This window comes from Phyllobates terribilis, unplaced genomic scaffold (genome assembly GCF_046119375.1).
Source record: "Phyllobates terribilis strain yellow unplaced genomic scaffold, ASM4611937v1 Scaffold_4__5_contigs__length_816908805, whole genome shotgun sequence".
Taxonomy (NCBI): Eukaryota; Metazoa; Chordata; class Amphibia; order Anura; family Dendrobatidae; genus Phyllobates; species Phyllobates terribilis.
The window spans coordinates 405,685,014-405,699,755 of NW_027362764.1; the positions used below are offsets into that span (position 1 = coordinate 405,685,014).

At 42.9% G+C, this 14,742-nt stretch overlaps 1 protein-coding gene across 1 annotated transcript in view; it reads left to right on the forward strand.

Moving 5' to 3' along the window:
- LOC141265457 (dynein axonemal heavy chain 5-like) overlaps positions 1 to 14,742 on the forward strand; it is a 526,560-nt gene that overhangs the window by 284,685 nt on the left and 227,133 nt on the right. The window contains exons 47-48 of the mRNA XM_073678599.1: positions 11,596 to 11,813; positions 13,117 to 13,428. Of these exons, the coding sequence (XP_073534700.1) occupies positions 11,596 to 11,813; positions 13,117 to 13,428 (530 nt within the window). The remainder of the gene's footprint in view (positions 1 to 11,595; positions 11,814 to 13,116; positions 13,429 to 14,742) is intronic.

A 14,742-nucleotide genomic window follows, 5' to 3' on the forward strand; every position in this document is an offset into this window, starting at 1 on the left:
CCAGAAAATGAAGTATTTCTCCCAGAAAATTATTGCAATTACACATGGTTTGTTATACACATGATTATTTCCTTTGTGTGTATTGGAACAACACAAAACAAAAACTGATAAAAGGAGCCAAATTGGACATCATTTCACACACAACCTCAAAAATGGGCCGAACAAAATTGTTGGCACCCTCAACTTAATATTTGGTTGCACACCCTTTGGAATAAATAACTGCAATCAATCACTTCCTATAACCATCAAGGAGCTTCTTACACCTCTCAGCTGGAATTTTGGGCCACTCTTCTGTTGCAAACTTCTCCAGGTCTCTCATATTTGAAGGGTGCCTTCTCCCAACCGCAATTTTAAGATCTCTTCACAGGTGTTCAATTGAATTAGATCTGGACTCATTGCTGGCCACTTCAGAACTCACCAGCTCTTTGTTTCAATCCATTTCTGGGTGCTTCTTGAAGTATGTTTGGGGTCGTTGTCCTGCTGGAAGACCCATGACCTAGGACACAAACCCAGCTTTCTGACACTGGGCAAAACACTGCGACATTACAGTATGGGATCACAGCTCTTTTTTTTTTTTTTTTTTTTTTTAAGGAAAACATTGTTTAAAAAAAGGCAGTGAAATGTCTTAAGTCACAAAAAGAATCAGCTGTGATCCCCTGTTTTCCTGTCTGTATACTCTTATGCTTCCTCCCCTGCCCATGAGCTGAGATTTGATCAGATCATGTCCCTGTATGATCAGACACAGCCATTACACAGGACATAGCATGGGCACATTTATAAGATTATCTCAGCACAGGAACATTTTATTTAAACACATCCAATTGTGGAATTTATTATTATTCCAAGATCTATTGATTAAAATGTACTTTTGTTTGTGGGAAAACCCCTTTAAATGATAATCTGCTTACTGGTTTACTCTGTCTCAGACCTTCGTGAGAACTATAGGCTCCTTCAAATATATTCATGAGCATGATGAAACTGCTTTACCATTTCAATGGGAAGTACTCAAATGCGTCCGCAGAGGGATACTAATAAAACATGGATTCGGAATAAAAAAAGAGAGAGCAGCTAAGGTCTCCCATTTGCTTGAGCGGATTGATCACTTAGTTTATGTTGTTTATCAATCGGCTGGCCTCCAGGTATGTGCAGACCTACTTAACGCTAGTAAGGAGCAAAGGTCTTTAATAGATCAAACTTATACAAAACATCATGCGATGTTTTAATCTCCCGTTATTGCATTTTATTGCAATGCTGCGGCGACCAAAAAAACATAATTCTGGTGTTTAGAATTTTTTTCTCATAATGCCGTTTACCGATCGGATTAATTATTTTTTTATATTGATAGATCGGGCGATTCTGAATGCGGCGATACCAAATATGTGTATGTGGTTTTTTTTTTACTGTTTTATTTTGAATGGGGCGAAAAGGGGTTGATTTAAACTTTTAGATTTTTTTTATATTTTTAAAAACTTTTTTTTTACACTTTCTGCATGCTTCAATAGTCTTCATAGGAGACTAGAAGCTGCTGTTGTCTTATCCCCTCTGCTACACACAGACGATGATCAGATCGCCTGTGTGTAGCAGAATTGCTCACTTGCTATGAGCGCCGACCACTGGGCGGCGCTCATGGCAATCTGGCAGTGACAACAAAGGGGTCTCCTGCAGACCCCAGGTTGTCATGCCAACCCATCGGTGACCCCCGATCATGTGACGGGAGCGCCGATGGGCTGGGCCAATGACGCACTTCCCGGAAGTGCGAGTTAAATGCTGCTGTCATAGATTGACAGCTGAATTGAACTAGTTAGCAGCCGCGGGTGGATCGCAATTTCACCTGCAGCTGTTGCGGGCACATGTCAGCTGTATAGAATAGATGTCATGTGCCTGGAAAGGTGTGGGCTCCGGAGCTGAGCACGCATCTTTCCGGGCACATGACAGCTGATCTGACCATATAGCAGTTCCTATATGAGATGTAGGATACCATGTAAGCAAGTGGTGGCTAATTAAGAAAAAGTCTATATGGCTATGCCTATTGTGTCAGAGAGAATAATACGTAAAATCCTTTATGTCTGGATGTAGTATCCTACATACAACAACTAATTGTAGAGACCAGAGCACTTTTAGCAAAGCTTTTGTTGTGATTTAGATTGGTGACTCCTGCTCAGGAACATGTTTAAAGAAGGATCCAAGACAAAATTAAAGTCACCTGCAATGATGATATGGCTTTCCGCAAATTTTTTTAGTTCAAGTATTGATGGCATGTCTTAATTTGGTCACAATTAGGGAGATAGAAGCTTGCCAAAGTCAAAAGTTTGGAGTAGATAGAGATCTTAACAAACACATACCTCCCATCCGTGTCAGACATTTTCTAAGGCCACGTTCACACATTCTGTATTTGGTCAGTATTTTACGTCTGTATTTGTAAGCCAAAATTGGGAATGGAACAATCAGAGGAAAAGTATAATAGAAACATATTCGCCAATTCTGAATTTATTACCCACTTCTGGTTTTGGCTTACAAATACTGATGTAAAATACTGACTAAAGACGGACAGTGTGAAAGTGGCCTAAAATAGTATGCGGCAGTGATTTGTGTATGTCTATACTCACCCCCTTAGACTTCAAGACAGCATTTGTATTGTGGCACCAAGATGAATATTATCTGTTAGTAAACCGAGGTATATGATTGCCTCTAAAGTGGGTTTGTTGTTTATGCATATGATAAAACACTTGAGCTCTTTTCTCTGGAACATTAAGTCCTCTGACATGCAATGAGCAAATTTTGAGTTGTGCCATATTATATGAAAAAAAAAGAAAAAGGGAGGGGGAAAGGAAAAAAAGGTTAGAAAGACTAAGAGCAGGAGGAAGTACAGACGTTGGATGATAACGTCTGCCTCTCGGCATCAAATCTAAGAGGTTGTAGGGTTTTGTACTCACTCAGCCATGTTAGAGGTAGGCACAGGATACTGTCTCTTTAAAATGTCCAAGGCAGGTTTATTCAATCTTCATAAACCGCACTTTCAAAGTAAACAAAACACAACCTTGTCCTGCACAAAGTGACAAAACAGGAAAATAAACAGTCCATAAAGTACTGCAGGTTTGCCCGCTCACAGTTAGTGTCTTTTAGCACAGACACTCTGGAGGTCTCCACACCGGCAGCCACAGACATTGAATGAGACACTTGGTCTCTATTTTATACACACGCCCTGGGGTGGGGATATGTGAGCAGCCAATGCCTCCCGTCTCTTATGACTGCTCATAAAAACTGGCCCTAATATACCCTTCTAACACTCTCAGCACTGTGTGCTGGAGCATGATTTCCTGGTTTTACATCACTAAAGCTACCAACCTCAGCGATACATATCTCCACTCAAGGACATATCTGGCGACCATCTTAAATACCCCACCTCTTCCCAAAGCCTGGAACCTTCCGCTAACATACAGTGGACTCTTGACAGTGCGTCGCATTGCCATGCAGTTTCCCAGGCCTATGCTCTACCTGGACACTGAACTCCTGAAGAGCTAGGAACCACCTGGTCACTCGAGCATTGTTCCCCTTCTTCTTCTGACCCATCCGTTTGGACCACAAGCTCCTTCGAGAAATCCGGTGCCACCAACAGCGGCTGTTTACACAGGGCTTGCTTGAGTTCCTGGAAGGCCATCTCTGTTTCTGGGGACCACTTAGCCATAGCCAATTTTGTCCCCTTAAAGAGGTCTGTCAAAGGGGCGGCTGTCATGGCAAAGTTAGGGATAAACCGGCGGTAATAGCTCACGATGCCCAGGAATGCTCTGACCTGTTTTTTGTGAGAGGTTGTGGCCAACCCTGGACCGCTTCAATTTTATTTACTTGGGGCTTTATCACACCTCTACCTATGACATAGCCCAAATATCTGGCCTCCTCCATGCTCATGGCACATTTCTTCGGGTTGATGGAAAACCCCGCCTTCCGTAGAGCATCGAATATCGCCTGGACTTTGCTCAGATGGCTACCCCAATCCTGGCTGTAGATCACGATATCATCCAAGTAGGCTGCTGCATACTTCTTATGGGGAGCTAGGATCCAGTCCATGGCTCTCTGGAAGGTAGCTGGTGCTCCTTGCAACCCAAACGGCATCCTGGTGTATTGGAAACACCCATTTGGTGTTAAAAAGTCCACCTTCTCCTTGGCCTCTTGGGAATCTGCCAATACCCATTTTTGAGGTCAAGGGTGGTAATGTACCTGGCCGGCCCTAGTCTTTCAATTAAGTTCATCTACCCTGGGCATTGGGTATGAATCAAACTTAGAGACCTCATTCAGTTTCCTATAGTCATTGCACAACCGCCATTCTCCATCTGGTTTCGGCCCTAAGACTATGGGACTGGACCAGCCACTCTTGGACTCCTCGATGACCCACAGATTCAGCATGCGCTTCGTGATTACCTCTCGGCGGGCTTCAAGCATCCGATATGGCTTCATATTCACTCGGACATGAGGCTCCGTAAGCACTTCATGCTCTATGACCTGAGTACAGCCCGGTAGATCCGAAAATAGGTCCCTGTTCCGCTGCAGCTCTCGGCATTATTGCTTCTGGGCACGTGACAGCGACTCTGCCACCTAGACTTCCTCCACGTCTGTTTCAGTCTTAGCCACCAAACACAGAGCTTCCACAGGCTCCCTGTCTCGCCATGGCTTAATGAGGTTGATGTGGTACACCTGGTAGGGCTTCCTTCTTCCTGGTTTGTGGACCCTATAGTTGATGTCGCCAACCTTTTCAACCACTTCATAGGGGCCTTGCCACTTGGCCAGGAATTTGCTCTGCACAGTAGGAACCATCACTAGTACCCGATCCCCAGGGTTGAAGTGTCTCACCCTCGCTGATCTATTGTACACCCTCGACTGTGCCTCTTGTGCTTTGAGGAGGTGTTCTTTCACAGTGGGCATCACTTCTGCAATCCTCTCTTGCATCTGAGCCACCTGTTCGATTACACTCCTGTAGGGTGTAGACTCCACCTCCCAGGTCTCCTTTGCTACGTCCTGGAGGCCGCAGGGGTGTTGGCCATACAACAGCTCAAACGGGGAGAATTCAGTAGAGGCCTGTGGGACTTCTCTAATGGAGAACAGAAGGTACAACAGTCCCAATCCCGGCTGTCTTTTCCTACGACCTTCTTTAACATGGACTTCAAGGTTTTAATAAACCTCTCCACTAAGCCATCTGTCTGGGGGTGATAGACTGAGGCCCTGAGTTGTGTGATTTGCAGGGTTTTGCACAACTCCCTCATCACCTTTGACATAAATGGGGTCCCTTGGTCCGTTAGGATCTCCTTAGGCTACCCCGTTCTAGAGAAGATGTGGACCAACTCATGGGCTTTACATTTGGCAGAGGAGTTACGTAGTGGCATAGCCTCCGGATACCGTGTAGCATAGTCCAGTACTGATGTCCTGTGGCGGATTTGACCATGGGTTCCACTAGATCCTTGGCTATGCACCTCAATGATTGGCAATGGCACTAAGGGGCTCCGTAAGTGGGCCACCGGGGAGGTCATTTGGCAAGTGGGACATGACCTACAAAATGTATAATTTCTTGGTGACAACCGGGCCAATAGAACCTCTGGATGATTCTTTTCCTGCGTTTTCTGTACCCCCAGATGACCACCCAACACATGTGTATTGGCCATATCTAACACCCTGTGTCTGTACGGCCCTGGCACTAGTAACTGCTTGATTACCTCCCCTCTGAGCTTTGTGACCCAATATAGTAACTCCCCATTTATAGCAAAGTGCGGATATCGGGTGTCAGCCATGTCAGAGACATTATCAAACGCCCCTTTTAGAGTCAAGCCTCTGAGCAGGGCGGTTCCAAAGTTTCCCCCGGACACCTCCAGCTCAGGGAGGTTGACCTCCGGGGATGCTGCCTCATCCTCATCCTCATCCCCAACAAGTACGCATAAAGGAAACCCGGCGGCGGCCTGCGATGAGGTTTCTTCAGGAGCGACTTGGTTGTTGTCCGGACAACCTGGCTTCCTCCCTTTCTCCCGTAAGTCCCAAAACAAGACAAAGTCCCGCCCTATTATAACAGTGTGCAACAGGTCCTTGACTACGCCCAACTCATGGGACTCTGCACCACAGTTTGTGTCTGTGACCACTTGGGCCACAGGGTAGCCTTGTCCGCACAAAGTGACAAAACAGGAAAATAAACAGTCCATATAGTACTGCGGGTTCGCCCGCTAACAGTCATTGTCCTTCAGTACAAACACGCTGGAGGTCTCCACACCTCCAGCCACAGACACTGAATGAGACACTCGGTCTCCATTTTATACACACGCCCTGGGGGGGGATATGTGAGCAGCCAATCCCTCCTGTCTCTTATGACTGCTCGTAAAAAACGGCCCCAATACGCCCTATTAACTATCTCAGTACTATGTGTGCTGGAGCATGCTTTCCTGGTTTTACATCACTGAAGCTACCAACCTCAGCGATACATATCTCCCCTCAAGGACATGTCTGGTGGCCATCTTGCAAGGTTTAGATTATGAATAAATCGAACACTAGGAAACTGCGAAACAAGCAGATCCCAATGCAAGTCCATAACTAGGGGTTGTCTTTACAAGCGCTAGTCAGACTTTCAGACCTAGGGTTCCCATTTGGGGGAACCATGGAATATATAGCGAGTGAAGTAATACAGCCTAATATTATAATATTAAAATATGAACTCGACTTAAATGCCGTTCTAAGATATTCTATGAACTGAGACATTCTAAATAGTGGAAGAGTAGCACATAAAACTCTATTTAGCTATATCTAATTATATGTTTAATGAGAAAAGTAAACATATGCGAACTGTCTCTCATCAGGGAAGACGAGATTCATTTCAGGAGCTCATATGATGGGCAGGATCCTTTACCAACTGGGTGCATCACCCTCAAGTTCCTGATCCATTGAACGCCTTTTGCAATGTGCTGGAACTCTCTGTGGTAATGGTAGAGCAGGTGGCCAGTCAGATATATGGATTCTGGGAATGACCAAGGCATCACAGTATGGTCTCATGTCTCTTGGGTCTTTCAAAGTATACAATGTTCCATTTCTCCGGACCTGCATATGAAAGTACATCAGGCCATTTTCTTGGAGGGCCTCAGGTAGTGGTTTCAATACTCTTCTTTTAGCAAGTATCATTCGGGATAGATCTGTGAGCAATTGTTTGCGTTTTCCATTGAAATCAACAGAGCCCAACTCCCTTGCTTTCCTCATAATGGCCTCTTTTCCATTGAAAATATGTATGCGACAGATAATGTCCCTTAAACGCACAGGATTTGGCCCACGAGGGCCTAATGTACGGTGCTCCCTGTCGATCTCCAGCTCCTTAACAATAGGATCACCAAGGATATTACTGAATAATGTCCACCGTGTTGGCATAATCGCTTGTGCATTGATGCTTTCAGGTATACTCCTCATCCGGATATTATTGCGGCAATTGCGATTTTCTTGGTCATCAACCACGTTAAACAGACTGTTTATTTGCTGTCTGTGAAGATCCGTTGTTTTTTATGAGCATTATGATGACCCACAATTTGTATAACATCATCCTCTAATCTGTGTACCTTGTCAGTAAGTTGTGACAGGCTACAAGTGAGGGAATGTATTTCAGTTTTGTGTGTGGTCTCCAGCCTGTGTATATATTGCTCCATATCTTGTTTAGTAGGGATAGTCGTAATATAATTTTTCAAATCAATTATGGTATTCCCAATATCAGAATCCCCTGTGGCTGGTGTGGGGTAAATTCCCCTGTGAAGCAAGCACTGCTGAGTATGTGGGCTTTGGTGAGAGTACAGGGAGACTTGTCAAGCTGTTTTCTTGTGAGGCCGACATTAAGAGAGGAGAAATTGGTGCAGTACTTGCAGACTTGAGCTGTCTGGCATCATGAGGGTTAAGACTGCTTCTTGTTCCACGCTGAGGTGAGGCAGTAATGGCGCCGGCTGCTTTGTGGGAAGAGTATCCCTTTGATTAGTAACGCTGTATACCAGACGTGCTGACAGAGGTGGAGGACCTTAGATTAACCTCTAATCTCTTGTGTTTCTTTCCCATAATGGTCGACATGTGGGAGGCTGTAAATTGCTTACAATTCCTCTAGGAACACGGTCTGAAGAGAGGGCTCTCAGTGTGTGTGTCTTTTCTGTGCCATATCCAGGGCACGCCTCTGCATTTCACAGGTTAACGGCTGCCAGCATAACTCCGCTCCACCTACAGCTGTTAGAGGCAGAGGATGGCTGAATACCACAGCCATCATCTACCAGGAAAGATGTGGGCTTGGCTTGCGAGCCCGCATCAGGGTCAGGGAACCGGTACATGACGTAACTGTACGTCACATGTTGGTAAAGAGTTAATTAAGCTAAGCAATTTCTGAAATTTATATATTAGAATAGCTGTATTGATTATTTTCTTTAGAAGTTTCAGAACCAAATTGAAAGCCAGGTTCACATTTGTCAATTCTTTGTCAAATAGCACTTGCTTGGAATCTAAAGACTGATCATGGCTATTATTAGTGTTACTCTTCTTTACAGCTCCATAAAGAGCTTGTCCTACCTCGAAACTGTGCTCAGCGGGTTTAGGAACTCCTATACATGTGAACTGTGAGAGGGTCAACTGCGCAGCCATGTTTCTATTCCCATTGTTATGAGACATGGCCATGTTCTTTATCTAAATTTGACTTTTTTTTTTTAAATGTCTTTTTTTTTGTTTATTCATTTACATAAGAAGCAACAAAAACCTGAGGCACTGAGTGTCCACATTCGTAGAAGACTGCAGTAACTTAGTACAATGTCCTTATAGGTGATCTTAAGAAATAGATGACCCAGGAGGTCCCCTCCAACTCTACCATTCTATGATTCTATTGAGTGGAACAGGCTGCCACGAGAGGTGGCGAATTCCCCTTCAATGGACATCTTCAAACAGAGGCTGGACAGATATCTGTCTGAGATGATTTAGTGAATCCTGCTTTGAGCAGGGGGTTGGACCAGATGACCCAGGAGGTCCCCTCCAACTCTACCATTCTATGATTCTATTGAGTGGAACAGGCTGCCACGAGAGATGGTGAGTTCCCCTTCAATGGACATCTTCAAACAGAGGCTGGACAGATATCTGTCTGAGATGATTTAGTGAATCCTGCTTTGAGCAGGGGGTTGGACCAGATGACCCAGGAGGTCCCCTCCAACTCTAACATTCTATGATAACATAACATCTTGAGGTCATTAATCATACTAAATTCTTAGTAACAGTTATACAATAAAATGATAAAATGACCTAATTTGAAGTTTCTTTATAACATCCACTAAATATAAAATATAAGTCAAGAGAAAAGCAGATAAAGAGAGAGAAAAGAAGAAAGCAGTAGAGAAAGCACAAGGGAAGAAAGACAGGGAAGAAGGGGGTGCTAATCAGACTAAGGGGTCCTGTGTTCGGTGATCCTCGATGTATGCCCGGTACTCGACAGAAAATCTAAACTTGAGCCAATGAAACCAAGTTTTATAAAAAAACAGTTGCAGGAGTTGTTAGCTGTAGCGGTCAATTCCTCCATCAACATCACCTCATTCATTTTAGAAAACCCAAGGGCAATTGTCAGAGCGGTAGCTTTTTTCCAGAGTAGAGGGATGCACGCCTGAGCCGTCACAATTTAGATGCCTCAGTATAGAATGCCTGTATGTTTTTAGCGGAATGTCGCAGTGATGGAGAAGGACAAAAACAGGAGTCAGGTCAGTCACAAGGTCAGCGAACCTTCGTATCACTGACTGTACTTTGTCTCAAAAAGGAGTGATTAGTTTGCATGATCAAAAAATGTGTAGAAGATCTCCTTCCTCATTGCCACATCTCTGAAACATGAGAGTCGTCTTAGGGAAAATCGAATGTAGTCGAGATGGGACTCTATACCATCAAGACAGCAATTTATAACTGGCCCCATGGAAACGAGAACAAATCGACGCTTAATGCGTTAAAGTAAAAATTCACCTCCATTCGTTTTTTGATAGAGAGAGGCCTAAATCCCCTTCCCACTGTGTCTGAAACGTGGCAACTGGGAGTTCTAGTGGGTTAATCGGTAAAGAGCATGAAAGTGACAAATACCAAGGAGATGATTCTTTAAAGGCCAAAGGTGTCCTGCTCCAAAAAGACAAACTCTGAAATGGCCCCTTTTTATCCAAACTCGGAACACTGTCATTGAGACAGGAAGGGAACAGCAAGCCAGAGTAGCTCCAATTGTGGGATGTGTTTTAAGTGCTTTGACCAAAGAAGAGTCCAACCAGAGTGCCAATGTGAGAGCGATATTTGTAAAGCTTTGCTCAATACCGACCCATGCTTTTCCAGGGCCATTTTTACACCAATCCAAGATCCTAGACAGCTGGTAAGCAATATAGTAAGATCTGAAGTTGGGCAGCGCTAAACCCCTGAAGATTTGGAGCAATGTAATGTAGTTTTTCTAATACGAAAAGGTTTGCTAGCCTAACTAAACTTGGTTTGTACTGATGCTAGATTCCTGAAGAAGGACGAGGGAATCCTACAAGGGAGAGCTTGTATGACACAAAATTTGGGGTAAAATGTTCATTTTGAAAATTGCACTTCTCTTGAACCAAGTAAAGGTTCTCATCCATCTTCAGCAGTTCTCCCTCACCAATTGTAGTAACTTATGGAAATTAAGTGAGTATGTCAAATCTATTTCTCTTGGTGGAAAGATTTCCTAATATTTCAAAGCTGAATTAGCCCACTTAAAGCTAATAAAGTGCTGTGACTTTCAGTTTTGAGACATGCACAATTCAGACATTTATGGCGTATTCTGTGGTATATCTGAGACAGGGGAAGCCATTTTAAGGGAGTAAACCATTCATTGTTATTTTTTTCCCACTTACCATATATAATAGCAGATCTCCCAAATAAGATCACTTTAGTATTGCTTGGTTTAGCCTTCCAAAAATAGTAAAGTGCATCTAAAATACAGCTACGTTTTTTTTTGTAGTTATGAATGCAGATTTTGTGCTCAAATCTTTAAGACATTGAAACATAAATATGATCAAATTCTGTAAAATGTGATTTTTAAAAAAAAATGTTTCCAGAATGCGAAGTCTTGGACTATGATGTTCATTTAGGATGAATAGTGATGAATGAATGTTGCTACAAATTGGTCAGTTGTTTGGGAAACAAATCCGCTGATTACATCATTGGTGATTATGGTAAAGTTAGCATTTTGTACACAATGCTGTAATAAACCTGTAAGAGAAATAAATAGAGTTTGACATATTACTAGAATACATTATTTGCTATTTTAAAGTTCTGTGCGAGAGGATAATTGGTTTGGATGTTCATGAATGCTTTTCAAACAAATTGGGTTCTAAGAGAAAATGCCGCGTTTTGTGATACAAACCCGTTGACTTAATAATTTAGGAACTTTCTAAAATAAATTAGAGCATTATTGATTTTGCAGCCAGAATGGAGTTTAATACATTTGTTGATTTGTTAACATAAATTTGTTACAAGTTCTTTTTCTAGATACTATTAATGTATCTATAAATCCACTTATGTTATCATTTATGTAATCAACAACCTAAATCTCAGTCTAAACTGTGCATTGTTTATTTTAAGGAATGATGACTTTGGGACCTAGTGGCGCAGGCAAAACCAAGTGCATTAATGTCTTAATGAAAGCAATGACTGACTGTGGCGCACCTCACAAGGAAATGAGAATGAACCCTAAAGCTATCACTGCTTCTCAGATGTTTGGCACACTTGATGTGGCCACAAATGATTGGACAGATGGTATATTTTCAACTTTGTGGAGAAAAACATTAAAAGCAAAGAAGGTAAACTCAGCAAGTAAAACTGACATAGACATATTTTTGACTTCCGGAAAACAGTGAATAGAAGAAAACAAAGTTAAGAGAGTTGTATAAAATAATATGGACGTATCAAACGTTATTATAAAGGACTAGATGGTGGCCCGATTCTAACGCATCGGGTATTCTAGAATATGTATGCGGCCGACAGGGCGCAATCAGCAAAGCGGTGTTTAAATTTGGTGCCAATATCGCTGATTGTGTGACATATTAGTGAGGACCGGGGAGCGGTGCTGCATGTGCGGGTACTTCCGCTGCGAGCGGCCGGGAGATGACCGGCTGCTCGCATCAGAAGTATCCTGACCGGCGGCGCCGCTCCCCGGTCCTCCCTTCACACTTGCCTTCGGGAGATCAGCGGCCCTAGCCACATGGAGGTCAGCGGCGCCGCCGGTCGGGGTACTTCTGCTGCATCGCCGCTGACCTCTGTGCAGAGCGGTGTTTAAATTTGGCGCCAAAATCGCTGATTGCTCGCAGCCGGCGGCCGCGACCAATCAGCAGAGCGGTGTTTAAATTTGGCGCCAATATCGCTAATTGCTCGCGGCTGGTAGCCGCATGGAGGTCAGCGGCGCCGCCAGTCGGGGTACTTCTGTTGCGAGCAGCCGGGAGATGACCGGCGCTAGCCGGTCATCTCCCGGCTGCATCGCTGCTGACCTCCGTGCGGCAGATGAGCCGCTAACGGCCGCCATCTTTTTCTGAAATCCCGCGTCGCTGATTGGCCGCGGCCGGACCAATCAGCGACGCGGGATTTCCTGGACAGAAGAACAGACAGACGGGATAAGATGATTATATATATTAGATAAGGAAAGTAGAATAGAGTCCGTTATTGGATAAATTACCCTCAAAGGTTAAAATATATTTTTAGAGGAGTTTTTACTCAATTCTATCTAGAACACCATAGAAGTGATTCTTGCTGATCTCAAATATCTCCCCTTTGAATTGAGCAATAATGACCATGTCCAACCACCACTTCTGTAGACAGTGAATGGAGCAGTGGTTGCACCTGCTCACTCCTACTTCATTCACAAAGAGGACTTTGGAATCCTCTTTTTTGTTATTTGAGGGGAGGGGGTCCAAGCAGTTCAAGTCCTAGTGATCATACATTTAACTGCTGTAACAAGTCTCAGTAAATCTTGTTCACACAGTGTACTTTATTTAATTTGTGCAATTTTAAGCATAATTCCAATGCATTATTAGTATATTGTGTCCATTGTGTATAATTGTGTGCATGATGTATACAATTTGTATATAGTCTTATTGATTTCATTTTCAGGGAGAGCATATTTGGATAGTCTTGGATGGCCCAGTCGATGCCATATGGATTGAGAATTTGAATTCTGTTCTGGATGATAACAAGACTCTTACTTTGGCAAATGGGGACCGTATTCCAATGGCACCCAACTGCAAAATTGTGTTTGAACCTCACAACATTGATAATGCTTCTCCAGCCACCGTGTCTCGTAATGGAATGGTGTTCATGAGTTCCTCTGTGTTAGATTGGAGACCTGTGCTAAAGGCTTGGTTGCGTACCCTACCAGCAAGTCAGCAAGATGTCCTATGGAACTGCTTTGACAGCATCTTCCAGGTATTTATTATACCTTATTATAGCTTTACATCCCACTAATTTGTATTAGGTTCTTTTCTAGTAAGCTTTAACTATGTGATTGGCGTCACCACAACAAAATCTCATACCATGAATATCAAATTCTTGAGTGAACTTTAATTGACTCTTGCTGTTCACTTTGTATCTTCGGCAATGTGCTTAGGCTTTTAAATGTTCCAGTATAATTTTTACCATGTTTTTAAGCAGAAATGTAAGTCGATATCGTGATATATTAAGGAGACTATATCAGAAGGTATACTTTTTATTAATTATACTCTACTCATTACCATAGCATGTGCCAGGTATTACGGCCGTATTCACTCGAAGAGTGCGGTTTAAAAAAACTTTTTTTTTTTTAGAATTGTATGCACCCCTAAATTAAAGGAGTATTCTAGTAACTACAGTTAAGGGCACAGTCAGATGGCTATATAAATCAGACCAAGATCAGCATTGCACGGATTTGCTGGCGGGTCTCCCGAACCGAGTATGATAGCTTCATAGAAATACATGGAACTGTCAGGCTTGGGTCTGGAAACCCACTGGCCAGTCTGTGCCCTGCAGTCCGATCTCCGTCTGATTTATATGGCTGTCTGACTGCGCCCTAACTGTAACTATCCACAGGTGCCAACAAAAACAGAAACATTGTTCTAAATGCCCATACTACATCAATTAGTAAATTCATTTTTTAATTAGTGTTGCTTGCTTGGTCGGTCTCTGAATTTAGATAATAACAGATTTATGATTTTACAAAGCGTTTTGCCAACATGTACACTCAGTTCTGATTTAGTGACAATCTGGACATCTGTGTGAATTCCGGTATAAGTTCAATACTTCTGCAAATCCCATTACTTATTTTATACTAAAATGAAAGTGGAATAGATCTTTGGGATTCCATTTAGGTGATCAATGATGAATATTTTCAGTTTATGCCTATTTGTTTGCTCCTGGATGCACAATGCAGGCTGCAAATGCATTATTCGATCTCACTCACTTTAGCCACTTTCATCACCATCGTTCCTTAATTGGCAGCAGTTGATCTGTAAACGAATAGACTGTATATATACATTTGTGAATATAATACAGTCTATGTTTGCAGTAAAATTTTATGTAAGTGTGGAGAAAACGCTGTAAACTAACAATGCATTCAAAAAAAGAAGTGTTAATCTATTTTTATCAATTAACAAAATGCAACGTGAATGAACAAAGGAGAAATCTAAATCAAATCAATATTTGGTGTGACCCCGCTTTGCTTTCCAAACAGCATCAATTCTTTTAGGTATTTGCACACAGTTTTTG